The sequence below is a fragment of the Neoarius graeffei genome, chromosome 19 (assembly GCF_027579695.1).
Source record: "Neoarius graeffei isolate fNeoGra1 chromosome 19, fNeoGra1.pri, whole genome shotgun sequence".
Taxonomy (NCBI): Eukaryota; Metazoa; Chordata; class Actinopteri; order Siluriformes; family Ariidae; genus Neoarius; species Neoarius graeffei.
Window position 1 is genome coordinate 13376184 of NC_083587.1, and position 16724 is coordinate 13392907.

At 40.1% G+C, this 16724-nt stretch overlaps 3 protein-coding genes across 3 annotated transcripts; all 3 read left to right on the plus strand.

The window, feature by feature from the left end:
• The first annotated feature begins 1695 nt into the window (after window positions 1-1695).
• Window positions 1696-5506, plus strand: eif5a (eukaryotic translation initiation factor 5A). Its single transcript, XM_060899682.1, has 4 exons — window positions 1696-1903; window positions 3204-3308; window positions 3539-3670; window positions 4613-5506. The coding sequence occupies exons 1-4, from the start codon at window positions 1736-1738 to the stop codon at window positions 4673-4675; spliced, it is 468 nt and encodes a 155-aa protein (XP_060755665.1). The 5' UTR covers window positions 1696-1735; the 3' UTR covers window positions 4676-5506.
• A 2719-nt stretch (window positions 5507-8225) lies between these two features.
• On the plus strand, window positions 8226-11003 carry rpl22l1 (ribosomal protein L22-like 1). The gene is made up of 4 exons (XM_060900803.1): window positions 8226-8264; window positions 9937-10044; window positions 10226-10347; window positions 10759-11003. Exons 1-4 carry the CDS (start codon window positions 8256-8258, stop codon window positions 10898-10900), a joined length of 381 nt encoding a protein of 126 aa, XP_060756786.1. The 5' UTR covers window positions 8226-8255; the 3' UTR covers window positions 10901-11003.
• A 1284-nt stretch (window positions 11004-12287) lies between these two features.
• LOC132867826 (dapper homolog 2-like) lies at window positions 12288-14951 on the plus strand. The gene has a single exon (XM_060900804.1). The coding sequence runs from the start codon at window positions 12848-12850 to the stop codon at window positions 14237-14239; it is 1392 nt and encodes a 463-aa protein (XP_060756787.1). The 5' UTR covers window positions 12288-12847; the 3' UTR covers window positions 14240-14951.
• Window positions 14952-16724: the final 1773 nt, after the last annotated feature.

Genomic DNA, 16724 nt, shown 5'->3' on the forward strand with positions numbered 1-16724 from the left:
TCGTCGTCTTTTTCAAAAGAATTAGTATCAAGAACGCACACCACTGCAGAGAATATTGTAAAAGGCAATCGCTGCGATCTAATGGCGGACAAGCTTTTAGTGATTTTTGTCACAGTATTCAGACGCAAAAAAAAAAAATTTCGAACCAGTTTTTTATTTATCGGTGAACTTTACAACCTATTTGAACATATCACACACAGAAAACGCGGGATTTTATGATGTCATTTTCGTTAGACAACTGACTTGTTTTAGTTTGTGATGCGTGTCTCTGCCAGGTGTGGCGCTGTTTCTCCACCTGTTTGGACACGCGGACTCTGTGTGTGTGTGTGTGTGTGTTGGGGGGGCGCAAGAAGCCCCGCCCACTATACGGGTGCTGCAGTAAAATTGGGCACGCATGCGCGGTGGCATTCCTTTTTTTCTTGAAAGTAAGTATTGCATGGCGCGTGCCTTTCTCTTACGAGGAAAAAACTGTGGAATTTCTTTAATATAAGTGTGTTTAAAGTGTCACTCGATGTGTTGGCGAGTGCGACTCGGTAACGAAAACAGCGCGCCGCGTTTGAATTTTGTAAAAGTGTGTAAAAAAGGCGCGGTGTTGATCTCCGAGTTGTTTGAGGAGTAACTAAGTTAGCCAAGTGGCTAACACACCGCACGCACGAGGCCTTCCGCGCTCTGATCTCAATCACAGGAGCACTGGAGCGGGTTTAAAATGGATCATTTGTGTGACTTTGGGTTTTGAAACGTGGATGTCGTCGTTTAATGAGTTTTTACATTTTTTTCCCAGAGTAGTTGGGGTGTGTGGTTGTGTTAGCGAGCTAGCTGTGAGAGTTTAGCGAATTACTTCTGAGTGAGCGCGCCCGTTAACAGCTCTTTTACCTTAAAGCAGATCTTAATATAAACACATTAAAAACCTGAAGCTATAAAGCTGAAGTGTTTGTGTAGAATTTTAGTTGCCCCTTTTCCTATGCTAGTTAGGCGTTAGCTAGCGAGTTAGCGGTCTGTCTGTCGGCCTGATTTATTGCGCGTTCTGAAGTAAAAATGGAAGTTTGTGGAGTGTGCCGGTTTTATGTGCGCTCCCTGGGCCGGACTGAGACTGTTATGAGGCGGAATAACGGGTTGATGAGCTGCCCGGTGCTGTGGAGTGGAGGTTTCTGAGCGCCGGCCTTTGGGCGTGAAGCAGCAGCATGATGCGGCAAGTTCAGTCCGAACCTTCACTCTTCTCTCCAGGAGTTCGTTTCGAGTTCTGTTTGAGGTTCTGTATAAACGGAACTCGTTATGGAAAAGAGTTAAAGGACGATTCTTAATTCTGACTAGTCATATGAGAATTAAAACAGCAGTGTGGAGCTGCAGGCTGTGATGACGTCAGCAGACACAAAGTTGGGCACGAGCCGGTCGGTGTGGAGAGACGCCCGGTTTTATACAAACAAGAAATCATGTCTGTGTTGACTCTTTGCATGTTCATTATGCATACAAATTAAGTTTTTATACCCCTTAAACGCATGTGTAATGAAGCTCGGCTCACAGCTGGACCCATAATTACACTCCTGCCCCAGTATTGATTACATCTGCATCATGTTTTTGGCTCGTGGTGCAGTTGTTACTTGCTTTACCCTTTCTCACCCTTGTGCACCAAACCTGAACCCTGTTTTTGTCCTGTAATCTACTTCGACCCCAGTATATAATCCTGTTTCTCCCCCCCCCCCCCCCCCAAATCAGTGCCCCTTGATTAGACCCCACCATGGCAGATCCAGATCTTGATTTCACCAGTGGAGATGCCGGGGCCTCTGAGACGTACCCGCAGCAGTGCAGTGCTCTGCGCAAAAACGGCTTCGTGGTCCTGAAGGGTCGTCCCTGCAAAATCGTCGAGATGTCCACTTCCAAGACTGGAAAGCACGGCCATGCTAAGGTCAGGAGGTGGTTCTGAGTCATTTTCTTTGGAAGCATGAGAATTCTTATGGAGCTACATCATTGTTTCCATCAGACTGTATAATGCATTATTTTCTCCTCGGGCTGCAGCACCTGTACAGAAAGTGGTTCTGATTGTGTTCATCTAACCATTAATGCAGGGCCATCATTTAACACAGAAATGTGCTCATAAAATATTACAATTTATAAAAGTGTCTTTAATGCACATCGTTCAAATTTAAACCAGATACTGAACAAATGCAACTAACTTTTTAAAGAATCTTGCTTTGTTGCTAAAACTACATAAATTCAGTGTCCAACTTTTGTAAACCAGGTGTGCTTGTGTGTATTACTGCAGGCATGTAGTAAGTTTCACACAAAGAGAAACGCATGCTCTTGTCTTGACTTGAGTTTCCTGATTGAAAGCTGTGTGGACAGTCCTTGCTTTCTGTCACAGTAAGTGGTGGTGGTTTTGAGGTCGTGTTGAGCTGATATTCAGCTTGTGTAGTTCATTAACTGAAAAAAAAAATTGCGTTTTTCTTGACCCAAAATAGCTTTAATAGGTGTAGAAGGACATGTCAGATCTCGCCGTGATTATAAACGTTCACATACGGGGTGGATCAGAAATGGGTCGTGCTTTCTGCCAAGGATGCTGGGTAAGAGGTTTGTGAAGGGATGCTCTCAAGGGGTGTGCGCGTGCGCGCACTCCCAGATTGGGTGCCATTGTCTGTAAATTTTACATTTCTACCTGTTTTAATGATGGGGATTTTCCTTTGTGATTTTGATGTAGCTGGTAAAAGGTATTGGATGGTTTGAGTTCTGAGAGAAAGCTCATGTGAGGAAGGTGAATGCTGAAATTTAGTTCTTAAAGGGTGAAATGCATGTATTTAATGCATCACGCGAGGGTGAACGATATGAATGCCCTCACAATATTTCACATCTGTAAGATGTATGATGTGCATCAGTGTACACGTTTACAATCTGCCTGCAAATCTGTAGTGATGCTTTAAAAAAAAAATCTACAAAATGAACACTGAAATGGAGGACATGTCAATCTTTAAATCTTTTGAACACTTTTTAGATTCATACAGTAGAACGAAACGAATCTGCAGTTTCGGATCTCAGGTGTGTATCGTGAAGTTTGAGGTCTGTCACCACACTGTTGATGTGGTTGTTTTTTTGTTTTTTGGATCAGTGAATCATGAATTGAATTTTGATTCACTTTCAGCTCAGTGATTCACTTCCTGAATTTTTTTTTTCTTTTCTGTGTATAGTTTTAAATCCTGTTCTCTTGTGTGCAGGTTCACCTGGTTGGTATCGACATTTTCACTAATAAGAAGTATGAAGATATTTGTCCTTCCACCCACAACATGGACGTGCCCAACATAAAGAGAAACGACTTCCAGGTGATTTACTCTGAGCTCTACAGCATAGTGGAGCTGGTTAATGCCCTGACTGTGCAGATCCTGTGTGTGTAAGATGGAGAAACTAGATGCTTGTTGTGTTTCTTTAATTTAAGCATGAAAAAGAGAAAGTAATTCCTTTTAAGGAATAAATATTAAGTGTTTTTTTTTTTAACCCACACTAATCGGTCTCCCAAAAAAAAAGTAACCTGATTTTACGTGTTTCCCCTCAGCTGGTTGATATTAATGAGGGTTTCCTGTCTCTCATGATGGACAACGGTGATGTGCGTGAGGACCTCCGTGTTCCTGAAGGTGACCTGGGCAAGGAGATTGAATCCAAATACAGTGCCGGTGAAGACATGATGGTGAGTACACAAACATTGAATATTCTGATTTTAAAACAATATTTAAAAGACTCCAACTTCCAAATCTAACACTTGTTTTTTTTTTTTTTTTTTAAATATATAAACTTCATGACGAACACTCCAGCCCCCATTATACAGCTAATCACTTAAATGAAGAGTGAAAACTGAACTGAAGCCTGTAAAGTTTAAAAATGTAGTATTTAAGAATTCTGGGAAGGTGTTTCTAATGAAATTTCTTATGTGGGTTTTGAAATATAATTAAAAACATGAATTAAAGATTTTGTTGGTTGATTGAGAACCATCTCTTCCCCCTTGAGGCTTTGTAAATTTAGGGCGTCACCACAAAATGAGTCCAGTGTCAAAGTTCATTCTGAGATGTGAAACGAGAGCATGTCAAAAATAAACCATGTAATTTTTCTAATTTTCCATAAATGCGTTCCTCTATAAAATCTGAGATTGTCAGCAAATTATACTGTGAAACTAAATATTTATATTAAACATATTTTTCAGTTTACAGCTGATTTTCTTCAACTTGAGTTTCTGTAATGCCTTCAATTTTTGTGTATTCCTCTGAATTTGCAGTGCATTTAACATTAAAATCAGGAGGTCATGATTAACTGTAGATATTATCAATACATTTTTTTTTGCTCAGCTCATTTTCTGGTGACTTCTCATTTTAGAAATTCAGCCTTTTCCCCATATTTTTAAAGGTTTTTTTTTTTTAATGACGGTTAAAAACCCATGAATTAAACAGTAAACATGATTGCAGAAGTTCCAGATGATAAACCTACAGATTAGATGGTGGTGACTGTATTAAGATCCCATATCAACATAATGTACACTGAAATATTGTGATTATTATCGCTGCTGTCTGGGTCTGTAGCACTCTGAAATGTCAAAGCTGTCTGTATTTTATTTCTGACCTGTTTTATTTCTCTGTAGATTACTGTGCTCTCAGCGATGGGTGAAGAGGCTGCAGTTGGAATCAAGGCCTTTACCAAATAGGAAGAGAGAGAGGGCGAGAGAGAGACTGGGCTGCTCAGGCTGCAACATGCACCACATTTTAAAATCTCCTGATTTTTGGTTTTGTTTTTTCACCAAAGCTCTGGCCTTCACACATCACATTTGGGTTTTTTTTTTAATATAAATAATCCATCTTCATCTTTTGTCATTCTGCTGGACTTTTCTTTCACAGCTTAATTTCATTAGGTCGTTTTGGCATTCTCACAGATCAGATTCTTTTAGGGTTTTTTCTTTTCTTTTTATTCCACTGTTTTGCCTTCATGGTGTTGGTCTGGCCACTTGCATTCCTGAATGTTGAAACAGGATTCATACAGACAGATGTATAGACAGACATAACATTGCAGATTACTTTGCAGAATCAATGCCTTTCAGTGGAGTATTATGTGCAGTGCATTTTAAAGAAAGGGAAGAAACGGTCCTCACTGACATTTTTATCCCCCTGCCTTAAGGGTGCCATAACGGGTTTTTTTTTTTTTTAATAATATATAAACATGGTTCTGTATCTGCACTAAGATCAGTTCTCTCAGTTGATGCCTTTACCCAAAGTGAGATGTGAGTGTCCTGGTAGTTAGCACTTTGTAGTACCTAAAGTACCTTGAGTACTACTAAAAACATTTTTTGGGTTTTTTTTTTTTTGCTTTTTTAAGTAAAATCACTAAGACAGTAAGAAATAAACTTCAGTGGAATTTATAAATGCCAGTCTCCATTGTGACTTGGACAGAAGGATGTGATGGCCATGTGTGAGTACCTCTGTAATGCAATAGCAGCCTGGTTCTGGCTGTCAGACAACCTTAAATAAAGTGTTGAAGCCTGTTTGTCTCTCCTGGCGAAGTGTGATGACAGGGTGTTTGACTTTACTGTGGCCTGAGTGTTTGGTGAAAATATTTAAAAGCCTCAGTAGTTAATGTGGTTTAAAGGCTTAAATAAAAGCCTATAAACCAATCCAGTTTTTCAGAGAAAATTGAGTTCTCTTCCCCCCCCCCCCCCCCCCCAAAAAAAAATGTCTAAAGGCCTTCAGGTTTATTCAGTTTTGTATTTTCTCTACAAAGTGTATAACCTTTTAGGTTTTGTTAAAGTGCTGTACTGTTTTGGAAATTATAAACTTGAAAGGTGTATTTAAATTATGTACTAAAATAGAACCTGAAGTAACTAGTTTCATACGAGAGGCTCAGGAAAGAGAACAGAACTAATGGTCTCCAGACGAGAAACAGTGTGGGTTCAGGTTAAACCTGTTGGTGTGTTCATCACTTAGCTTTCTCTTTATGAATTGTGGATTAAATGTTCTTGTGCAGAAATTGCAACAAGAATAAACGGAAAATATTTTTTTGCATTTTATTTCTAATTATACCATTTAAAACTGCTAATTAGGAAGCACTATACTCAATTCTGACTTTCTAGTTTCTCGCCATAAACTGGATAATCTGCAGGATTAAGTCTGCTCGGGAAATAAAAAAAAAAAAAGTTAAATATCTTCAGAAAGACTGATTCCCTCCCCGACCTCAAGTAACACCAGAGACGAGTTAAATCGGTCACCAAAGGAGCTTATAATTTAACTGAAAATATAAAGTATAATGAAATAAATTGTTACACTCCATATCTTGGGCAGCACGGTGGTGTAGTGGTTAGCGCTGTCGCCTCACAGCAAGAAGGTCCGGGTTTGAGGGCCTTTCTGTGTGGAGTTTGCATGTTGTCCGCGTGGGTTTCCTCCGGGTGCTCCGGTTTCCCCCACAGTCCAAAGATATGCGGGTTAGGTGAACTGGTGGCTCTAAATTGACCGTAGGTGTGAGTGTGAATGGTTGTCTGTGTCTGTGTCAGCCCTGTGATGACCTGGCGACTTGTCCAGGGTGTACCCCGCCTTTCGCCCGTAGTCAGCTGGGATAGGCTCCAGCTTGCCTGCGACCCTGTAGAACAGGATAAAGCGGCTAGAGATAATGAGATGAGACTCCATATCTTGGACATTTGTGATTTTGTTTACTGAGAAGTTTAGTTTTTATTTTCACTGTAAATCTGACGAATGATCAAACACTTGGTTGAGTTGATTGTGTGTTGAATACAAAAACCTGCAGTCAGCAGTTTAATCCTGTGTGTGTGTGTGTGTGTGTGTGCTCCACCCTGTGCTCTCACTGCTGTAAAGATGAGTCATGGTGCTGTAATTTTATTTTCTAATTTTATAGTTCGACGTTTTCTGGTTTCAGATGCTTGGAGTGATCTGGTTTATATTTAACGTGGAATAAAATTAGTTCGAGGAAACGTGAGTCATCATTCAGACAGAAATTCAAGTGTTTTTTCCACCTAAAAAACCCCAAAGCACTGATCTGGACTGAGTTTACTGGAAGAGGAAAAAATGAAGATGGGGGGGACTAGAACTGAAAACAGTGCATTAGCAGTTTTAGTGAAATATAATAAACAAAATAACACTGTCAAATAAATTTCATTTTCTTTAATTCAGGTTAATAATCATACAGTTTATAAGAAGTGTCTACATTCAGCACATCCAGGTCCTGTTCACAACCCCTTTGTCTGAACTCACGATCACACTGCTGTGTTTTGGGCCCTCTGTAGGGGGCAGCACTGAGGCAGGTTCTGCCCACTAACTGTAAAAGTATCTGCACATACGGAGAAGATTGTCACCACAGAGCTGATGAGTTCTGGACTCTGATTAATCAGAAGGTGTTGATTAATTTTCTGTAACAGCAGCTCTGACAGTAGTGAAGGTTTATTAATGCACTCGTTCTGATACTTTATCGTAGGGGCGTGTCCAGTGGAAGGAGTCTCCAGTGTCAGCGCTGTGTAACAGGTGAAGCTGTAACTTGTTTTCTGATGTCTTCAGCACAGAGGAGTTTACACTTCTTTACAGTTTCTCAGGAACGTGATGGAACAAACTGCAATTTTTTTGTCTTATTAACTTTAAGAGACTCTGAAGGTATGAGTATTTATAGCTGCAATAACATAAGTGATAACAGGAACTAACTTGTTTCGAAATCTTTCATGATTGAAATGTAGACCAGTTTTTAAAAACGACGTACATATCTTTCTTTAATCAATAAATACGTAATTGTTGGTACATTGTTGTGGGACGTGCGGAATAAAAATATTTGAGGATGTGATATTATATCTAATCATCTTTATGGTGCTCACGGTAACGCTGCTGTTTTATTTCTCTATTCACATTCAGAAAAAGAGACGTGGCTCATTTTTAATAATAAATACTTTAACACACACTCTGGTGTGTTTATGATGTTTCTTGTGATATAATGATGGAATATGTGAAATAAAACCGACTCAATGTCTTCATGAAAATACATTAACTTGTGCACGTTATTGTATAAAGCATTTGGAATGAATCTACTACAGAAGAAAAGAACATTTAGGGTTTAATGATGGAGGAAGAAACAGAAGGGAAATCGTGAAATTAATTTAACTTGTAAAGTATTTCTATTGATGGTATGGTTCATGGAAATTGAATAAAAATAAAGCGGGAGGAGGGGCATCTGCCGCCCGTCTGTCAACGAAAGCGCATGCGCTTTTAACGTCACTTCCTTTTTAACTTCTCCTCTTTAAGATGGCGCCGGTAGGTCTGAGCGCAGAAGCCGCTTTTTTCCAAAAACTTTTATTCAGTAATAATTTATTGACAGTTTTGTATTTAAAGTAATCCTCAGTGTTAGATAATTGATAATTATTTATTACAAGGTTGATTGCGTCATCAGGAAGCGACGGTAGTTAATTTGGACTCGTTGGTTTGAGATCAGGACACGTGCAGTGCAGAGAAACCGGATTATTCTGGATTAATCAGATCAGAACAAATAATAAAGTCCACAAGCAGCTCCTGAAACTTAATCTGACAATAATGTTGTATTAAGAATAAGAGTAACTTGTGTTTATTTTCCATGTGGCTTTAATCTAAACGGCTTCCTGCTGCCTCACATGGAAGAGAAACAAATTTCATATCCAATATCGTTTATTTACACTCAGACATATGTTATATATGAGAGAGCGCGGCGGCTACAATTATCGACACCTAAACAATCTTTTGGCCGTTGCAAGAGTCGAAAAGACTTTAAATACGTAAATTGTGCATGAATAATTACTCAAACTTTAACGTAAAAAAAAGTTGATTCCCGATTACTTAGCGAATCGGATCACGTGACACCGTTCCACAATTATCGACACCCAGATGATTATTTATATAATAAAATAATAATCAGTATGTGGTAGTAAGTTAACAAAACATAGTTTTTATTTAAAATTTGTTTTACACAGACTTATATTTAGTACAAAATATGTTTTATATAAATATATGGATATCGGTGTTTACGTAAATGAGGAAGTAATTATAATATTTGTAAACAAATGAACTGATAATGTTTAACTTGCGTCAGAAAATCTTTTTGTTCCACTTTCTAAGTATTTTCGTAGATCACATTTTGTTCATCATTCGTTGTATTAATTTCTAGGTCAAAGGTAGATTTTTTTATTATTGAGATTTTATATTTACATCTAAATATAAAATGTCTCCTGATATTGTAATATGTGGTAGATATTTACAACAAACTACAAAAAAAATTCTGAATGGGATAGAAAAATCTGAATATTTCAAACATGTAGTTTTTTATATATTAGGAATTTAATTCTCGTCTGCTTCTGTTTATTGCAGTCAGATTCCAAATACTCTATAAGCATTCCATTCTGTTATGAATCAGAAAAAAATATATAAGTCACAGCACTTTTTTTTTTTTAAAGTACTTCATTTACTTCAACAATGTTACACAAAGATGGAACAGTTGTAAATGTCACTTAATTCCACAGGGTGTCGATAATGGTGGACACCGGTGAAAGTGATCACTATTATCGACACCTCACGTGACTTCTCAAACATGCGTTTAGATACAAAATGGCAACTGTCAAATGAAAGAGTAAGAAACAAAGTAGGTTCCGACAAGGAGATCATGAAATATTGGTGAATTTGATCAGTAAAAACATGTCCATGATCTTTCCACCATACTTACCTGCGATGATAACGTCTGTCTTTTCCTCAAATTGCTGATCGTGTTGAAAAAAATTCCATCTCAGGTAACGAGATGTGTCTTCAGATGACGAGATCTGATGTTATTATTAACCAATAATAACTGCTGGAACTGAAACTCACCTTTATAAAATTGTTTTATTGGTAAATCTGAAAAGGTGATATATGTGTGAATGAATCATCCATCCATTCATTCATCTATTTCTTGATGTTTTTCCAGAAAAGACAGCAGCCTGTAGGGAAAAAGAGCAGGAGAGGAGCTGCATGGAGGTTCACGTTGGACTGCACGCACCCTGTGGAGGATGGCATCCTCGACTCGGCCAACTTTGTAAGAATGATCATTGTTTGAGTGTTTAATATTAAAGATTTTCAATGTAATTATGGTAAATGTTGACATGATTTCAGGCACTTGCGTCACTAATACCGTGGGTTAACTAGGGTTCTCTTCCCTAGTTGAATAGCTAGGGTTCTCTTCCCTAGTATGTGTCATGTTGTCGTGTCACTAACAGGAGACGTTCCTCAGAGAGAAGGTGAAGGTTAATGGCAAAACTGGAAATCTGGGTACCGTGGTGCAGATTGCTCGGCAGAGGAACAAGATCAGTGTCTCCTCAGAAAAACAGTTCTCAAAGAGGTGAGAGCTATGAATGGTGAGAGCTGTTCTTAATTACAAAAGTTTGTGCACCCATAATTGTGGCTATATATACTTTCCCCCTGTCTGCAAGATGTTAGAGAGGGGTGTGTGTCCAATAAACACCAAGGCTTGAGAAGCTGTTCAGAGGGTGTAGAAGAGTTTAATCACATTCACATGCACTATTTGGCCATTTTACTTTTATCTTAATAAAGGAACATTTCTGAAACCAAGCACACCAAATGTGTTACTGTAACTTTGTCATGTGTTTTATCCTGGGGTGCCCAAAGTTTTGTACTCAACCCTCCATTTAAAAAAAATACAACAGTGCATATTCCTGAAGATGTAGATTTAGTTGTGATTAATCGAGGAGTTTACAACTGAATTGGTTTGTGAACATATCTTTTCCTTCAGGTATCTGAAATATCTCACAAAGAAATACCTGAAGAAGAATAACCTACGAGACTGGCTGCGTGTCGTGGCGTCTGATAAAGAGACGTACGAGCTGAGATACTTCCAGATCAGTCAGGATGACGAATCCGAGGTGGACGAGTGAAGCAATGGCGTGGTGAGAGGAGGAGGAGGGCAAGGAAGAAGATGGAACAAATCTCATCCTTTATATAGTTTGATTTTGTTAATAAATGAAAATTTACAGTAAACCTGGATGTGCTGTATTTTTCCAGTATAAAAAAAAAAAATCTAAATTTTAGTGGAAATTAAGGTGGAGTGAATGTACCAGGGTTGCCAGATCTGACATGAACATTTGGATTAATTTAAAGCATTTTATCGGGCGGCACGGTGGTGTAGTGGTTAGCGCTGTCGCCTCACAGCAAGAAGGTCCTGGGTTCGAGCCCCGGGGCCGGCGAGGGCCTTTCTGTGTGGAGTTTGCATGTTCTCCCCGTGTCCGCGTGGGTTTCCTCCGGGTGCTCCGGTTTCCCCCACAGTCCAAAGACATGCAGGTTAGGTCAACCGGTGACTCTAAATTGACCGTAGGTGTGAATGTGAGTGTGAATGGTTGTCTGTGTCTATGTGTCAGCCCTGCGATGACCTGGCGACTTGTCCAGGGTGTACCCCGCCTTTCGCCCGTAGTCAGCTGGGATAGGCTCCAGCTTGCCTGCGACCCTGTAGAAGGATAAAGCGGCTAGAGATAATGAGATGAGATGAGATTTTATCGCTTCGAGCCAAACTGAAACATTAATCCAAACTGTTTTAATGCAAACAGTAAACATGTGTCCTGTTACATGTGTGTGGGTCAAAGTTTAGTGAATTAACAAAAATTAAATATTGGTGTAAATGCATAATGCAAATGACAAGAATATAATTTCATTTTAGGAATTTATTGTGGAGTTGCTGAATTGCTTTTATGATTTTTTTTTTTAAATAATGAAACCATTTCTTTTAAAAATGTTACATGGTTTTAAGATTTGTTTATTAAAATGCACAATGCTTTTTAAATATAATATTTTGGGTTAATATTAATATCTCATCTCATCTCATTATCTCTAGCCGCTTTATCCTTCTACAGGGTCGCAGGCAAGCTGGAGCCTATCCCAGCTGACTATGGGCGAAAGGCGGGGTACACCCTGGACAAGTCGCCAGGTCATCACAGGGCTGACACATAGACACAGACAACCATTCACACTCACATTCACACCTACGGTCAATTTAGAGTCACCAGTTAACCTAACCTGCATGTCTTTGGACTGTGGGGGAAACCGGAGCACCCGGAGGAAACCCACACGGACACGGGGAGAACATGCAAACTCCACACAGAAGGGCCCTCGCCGGCCCCGGGGCTCGAACCCAGGACCTTCTTGCTGTGAGGCGACGGCGCTAACCACTACACCACCGTGCCGCCCTAATATTAATATCCTTTTTCATATTTTTAAAACATTTATTTCCACTTATTGCATCACATCTGTTATTACTGATTTCCTGGTGAATTTGGAGCAGCTCTTCAGTTTGAGTCCTGAAGCTCTAAATATTAGATTAATATTAAAATTAGATTAAGATTAATGTTAATATTTAGCAATGCTGTAAAATGTGGCACAGACATCAAGAGCACCATCATACACGCTAGAATTTAAAAGACTCCAACTACAAAAAAGAAGAAAATAATTGTGAGTCATGGTTCCTCATGGTTCCTGCTGAGTTTCGATTGACTTGAGATTGCAAACATAAGTGTTGGAATAATGACCTTTGAGATAAATGATATTGTTTTTGATCTCTGATGATCATCTTTGATCATCCTGAAGTATCTCATGGTGTGGAAATGTTCAGTGAGGTGTTGACATCTCAGAGGAACCTTTACGCTGAGCTGTGAGCTGATTTGGTCTTTCTTCATGTAGATCAGCTGATAGAGTGAAAATCTCATCAACATCTCTTGTGGCTCTGGAGCCAGAGGAATGCTGAGAAAGCACTTTGGATGGAGGACATCACTATAAATACTTACAGAGAGGTTGTATTTTTTTACATTTAACCAGGAATCACAGAGGAGCTGGTCATGGAGGTCTCAGCTGAAGAGATATGGACAGGAATGAGAACAAAACGAATCCGTGGACGCTTCCGTGCAACTCTTGCTGGACTTCTGGAGCTTGAAGTCTTAAGAGTGAGACACAAAGAGATGGTGGAGGCAGTGCTGGAGAAGCAAGAAAGTCCTGACCACTTAGACGATCTAATAATCCAACAAGGACGATATCAGTTTTGGGTGGAAGAAAGTTCTTTTAGGCTGAAACTCAAACGTAGTCTCTCAGATGAGAACCTCACAGATATCAGAAATCCCAGAACATTTCTGGACCTGAGAAGAATGGGTGTACATCACTCATCTGAAGATCTCCACAGCCATGAATGTGACAACAAGCGATCAAGGGTGAGCTCTGGATTCTGTGAGAGTCACAGCGATGCTGTGAGTTCTCTTTCCACCTCTTTGGCTTTATTAAGTCACCAGAGTACTGACAGTTCAGCAAGTTCTAGACAGGAACTTCATACAAACTCCTTCTGGAGGTCTTGTTTATTAAAAACCAAAGAGGAACATGTGAGGAAAAGTGATACAATGACTGGAGGCTTTTCACAAGTTGTGATTCCTGAAGCTGGATTCTTATCTGTGGTGGATCTGTACCCTGATTCCCACTGGCCTGATATCTCTGACATCCTGCAGCCACAAGTCATCCTGGAACCATCCTACAGATCCAATCTGAAGAGTCTACAGGGCTCAGAAATTTATCGCTATCCTAGTCCACTCCATGCTGTGGCCTTGCAGAGCCCGCTCTATGCTCCACAAAGCCCAGAGAACAAGAGGAAGAACGAGGGATGTTCTCCAGGAATTTTTATCTCCAGGACCAGCTCCTTGCCGAGATCAGATTTTGTTCATGGACAGAGGAGAGGTTTTGAATGTACCCACTCACACCCAGATTCCCCCACCAGCATGAAGTCAGTCATGTCTTTAACTTCTCATGCTCGTTTAGAGAATCCCCAGTGTGAGGAGATCGTTTTGAAGCGAGCACGAGGTGAAGTGTGGAACCATACCAAGGCAGAGTGTTCAGGAATCACCTCATGGTCGAGGAGAAACTTGGCCTCACTCCATCGCACATGCTCAGTGGGAAGAAGTAAAACATCTTCGTCTTTCAAATCAATGCTTTTCCCAAACAGACCTACAGGATCATCAGAATCAGGACCTCCAACATCTTCACAAGCTCTTAGTCCAAGATTCAGAGGACGACTCGGAACACACAAGAACCGACTTAGAAGACACACAGCTGCTTTGACCAACCTGAACATTTTTCCAGAAAGTAACAGGACTTTGTGTGATAGAACTTCAGCTGGGACAAGCGTGCTTCATCATCGACATTCCTCTGAAGTTCCTAAGGGCTTCATGAAAGGAACCTCTGGCTGCTGAAGAACCAGTGAGCCAATCTGCTGAAAAATAAAGAAGACACCTGATGGGGGACAAAAAACTATCCAGGAAGTTTAACAGGTTCTCAGAACCTGAAAAGGAAACTCTTTGATTAGGTTCTGCAGAGGGTTTCTCTGGTAGGACAAACTGAAAGGCCCATTATGGTAATAGATATAACTTTTTCTCCAGAAGTGTGTAGTTCTGGTTTGTAGGGAACTAAGAGTTTCAATATGTTTCCAAAGTTTTCATGAAGATTCCTTGAGGAGGGTTTTGTCCCTCAGATGACCCAAAGAACCATTTAAGATCTTTCAGGCTCCTGTTGTCCTTACAGAGGATTCTTCTAAAGGCATTCGTGTCCTCTATTATATTTACATCTATAATCTGATCTTACAATGATGATGATGATTTTTAAAAATGATTTGTCCATATTGATGTTTAAAAGTCTTTATTAATCTGTAACGAGAAACATTTGAATGGCATCTGAGAATAAAACAAAAAACAATGACCTCATGTTCGAAGTCAGACAGTTCATCTCATCATTTTAAGAACGATCCAGAATTAAAAGTGATTTTTAATCATCTGTAGTTCAGCTCATCTGATTTCAGAGCAGTGACAGAGGCTCAACCTGGCGACTTGTCCAGGGTGTACCCCGCCTTTCGCCCGTAGTCAGCTGGGATAGGCTCCAGTTTGCCTGCGACCCTGTAGAACAGGATAAAGTGGCTAGAGATAATGAGATGAGATGAGATGAGATGAGACAGAGGCTCATTAACCCTCGCTGTTTCTTACCTCATTATCTCTAATTTAATCTCTCAGAAGGAGAATCTCGCTCTCTTTCATTCACAGAGCTCATGATTCTTTATATTTAAATAGATTTTTTTCAAAGCTACAGTATTCCAGAAGTGTTGTCATTCAACAATATAATGAATTACATACAAATAATATTCATAATCCAATCATTAATATTAATTATAACAAATCTAAATAATATTAGAACTAATTATCAGTGCTTGTGCATAGCAAGCATAGATGGATAGATAGAAAAACAATCTCATTATTATTCTGTTTTGTAAAATGCCTTCAGAATAAAACACACAAGTCATTTCAGTAATTTGTATTTCTCCATACACATATTTACAAGAATTAATCAATTTATCTTCCTTTGGTTTCTTCAGTTTGTCTTTTTTGGCAGTATAAAGGTTCTGTGTCGAACCCATTAGAGAAGATTTTAAGCAGAACTCCTTTAGAAAGCTCTGTAAGTTAATGGATCTTGAGGAAGAATTTTGTAGACGTGTGAACAATAAATGTGAAAAAATCTAAATAATTATTTAACCAAAAAAGTGATTTGCAAAAAAAAGGAGGGAATTTAGATTTAATTCCATGTGTAGTTATTTTTATAATTATTTAGTAAAATCATATTTCTGTGTGTGTATATGAAGCATCTCTGAGTTCTTCTGGAGTTCTGACGTGGATCCAGCAGGTGTCAGCACAAATCCAAATTTCCAAAATGATATTCAAAATAGGCGGCACGGTGGGGTAGTGGTTAGTGCTGTCGCCTCACAGCAAGAAGGTCCGGGTTCGAGCCCCGTGGCCGGCGAGGGCCTTTCTGTGCGGAGTTTGCATGTTCTCCCCGTGCCCGCGTGGGTTTCCTCCGGGTGCTCCGGTTTCCCCCACAGGCCAAAGACATGCAGGTTAGGTTAACTGGTGACTCTAAATTGAGCGTAGGTGTGAATGTGAGTGTGAATGGTTGTCTGTGTCTATGTGTCAGCCCTGTGATGACCTGGCGACTTGTCCAGGGTGTACCCCACCTTTCGGCCGTAGTCAGCTGGGATAGGCTCCACTCGCCTGCGACCCTGTAGAAGGATAAAGCGGCTAGAGATAATGAGATGAGATGAGATATTCCTGTGTGTGTATATGAAGCATCTCTGAGTTCTTCTGGAGTTCTGACGTGGTGTCAGCAGGTGTCAGCACAAATCCAAATTTTCAAAATGATATTCAAAATAGGCGGCACGGTGGTGTAGTGGTTAGTGCTGTCGCCTCACAGCAAGAAGGTCCGGGTTCGAGGCCCGTGGCCGGCGAGGGCCTTTCTGTGCGGAGTTTGCATGTTCTCCCCGTGTCCGCGTGGGTTTCCTCCGGGTGCTCCAGTTTCCCCCACAGTCCAAAGACATGCAGGTTAGGTTAACTGGTGGCTCTAAATTGACCGTGAGTGTGAATGGTGTCAGCCCTGTGATGACCTGGTGACTTGTCCAGGGTGTACCCCGCCTTTTGCCCATAGTCAGCTGGGATAGGCTCCAGCTTGCCTGCCACCCTGTAGAACAGGATAAAGCGGCTAGAGATAATGAGATGAGATATTCAAAATATTTCATTTGAACTATTTATTGAACGTACTCCAAAAACTAAACAGGTTCCTCCTTTCTGCTCATCAACGTCTCTGTTTCTAATCCAAATACTTCTTCACACCTGGAGCAGTTTTGGACAAACATCTCCAATT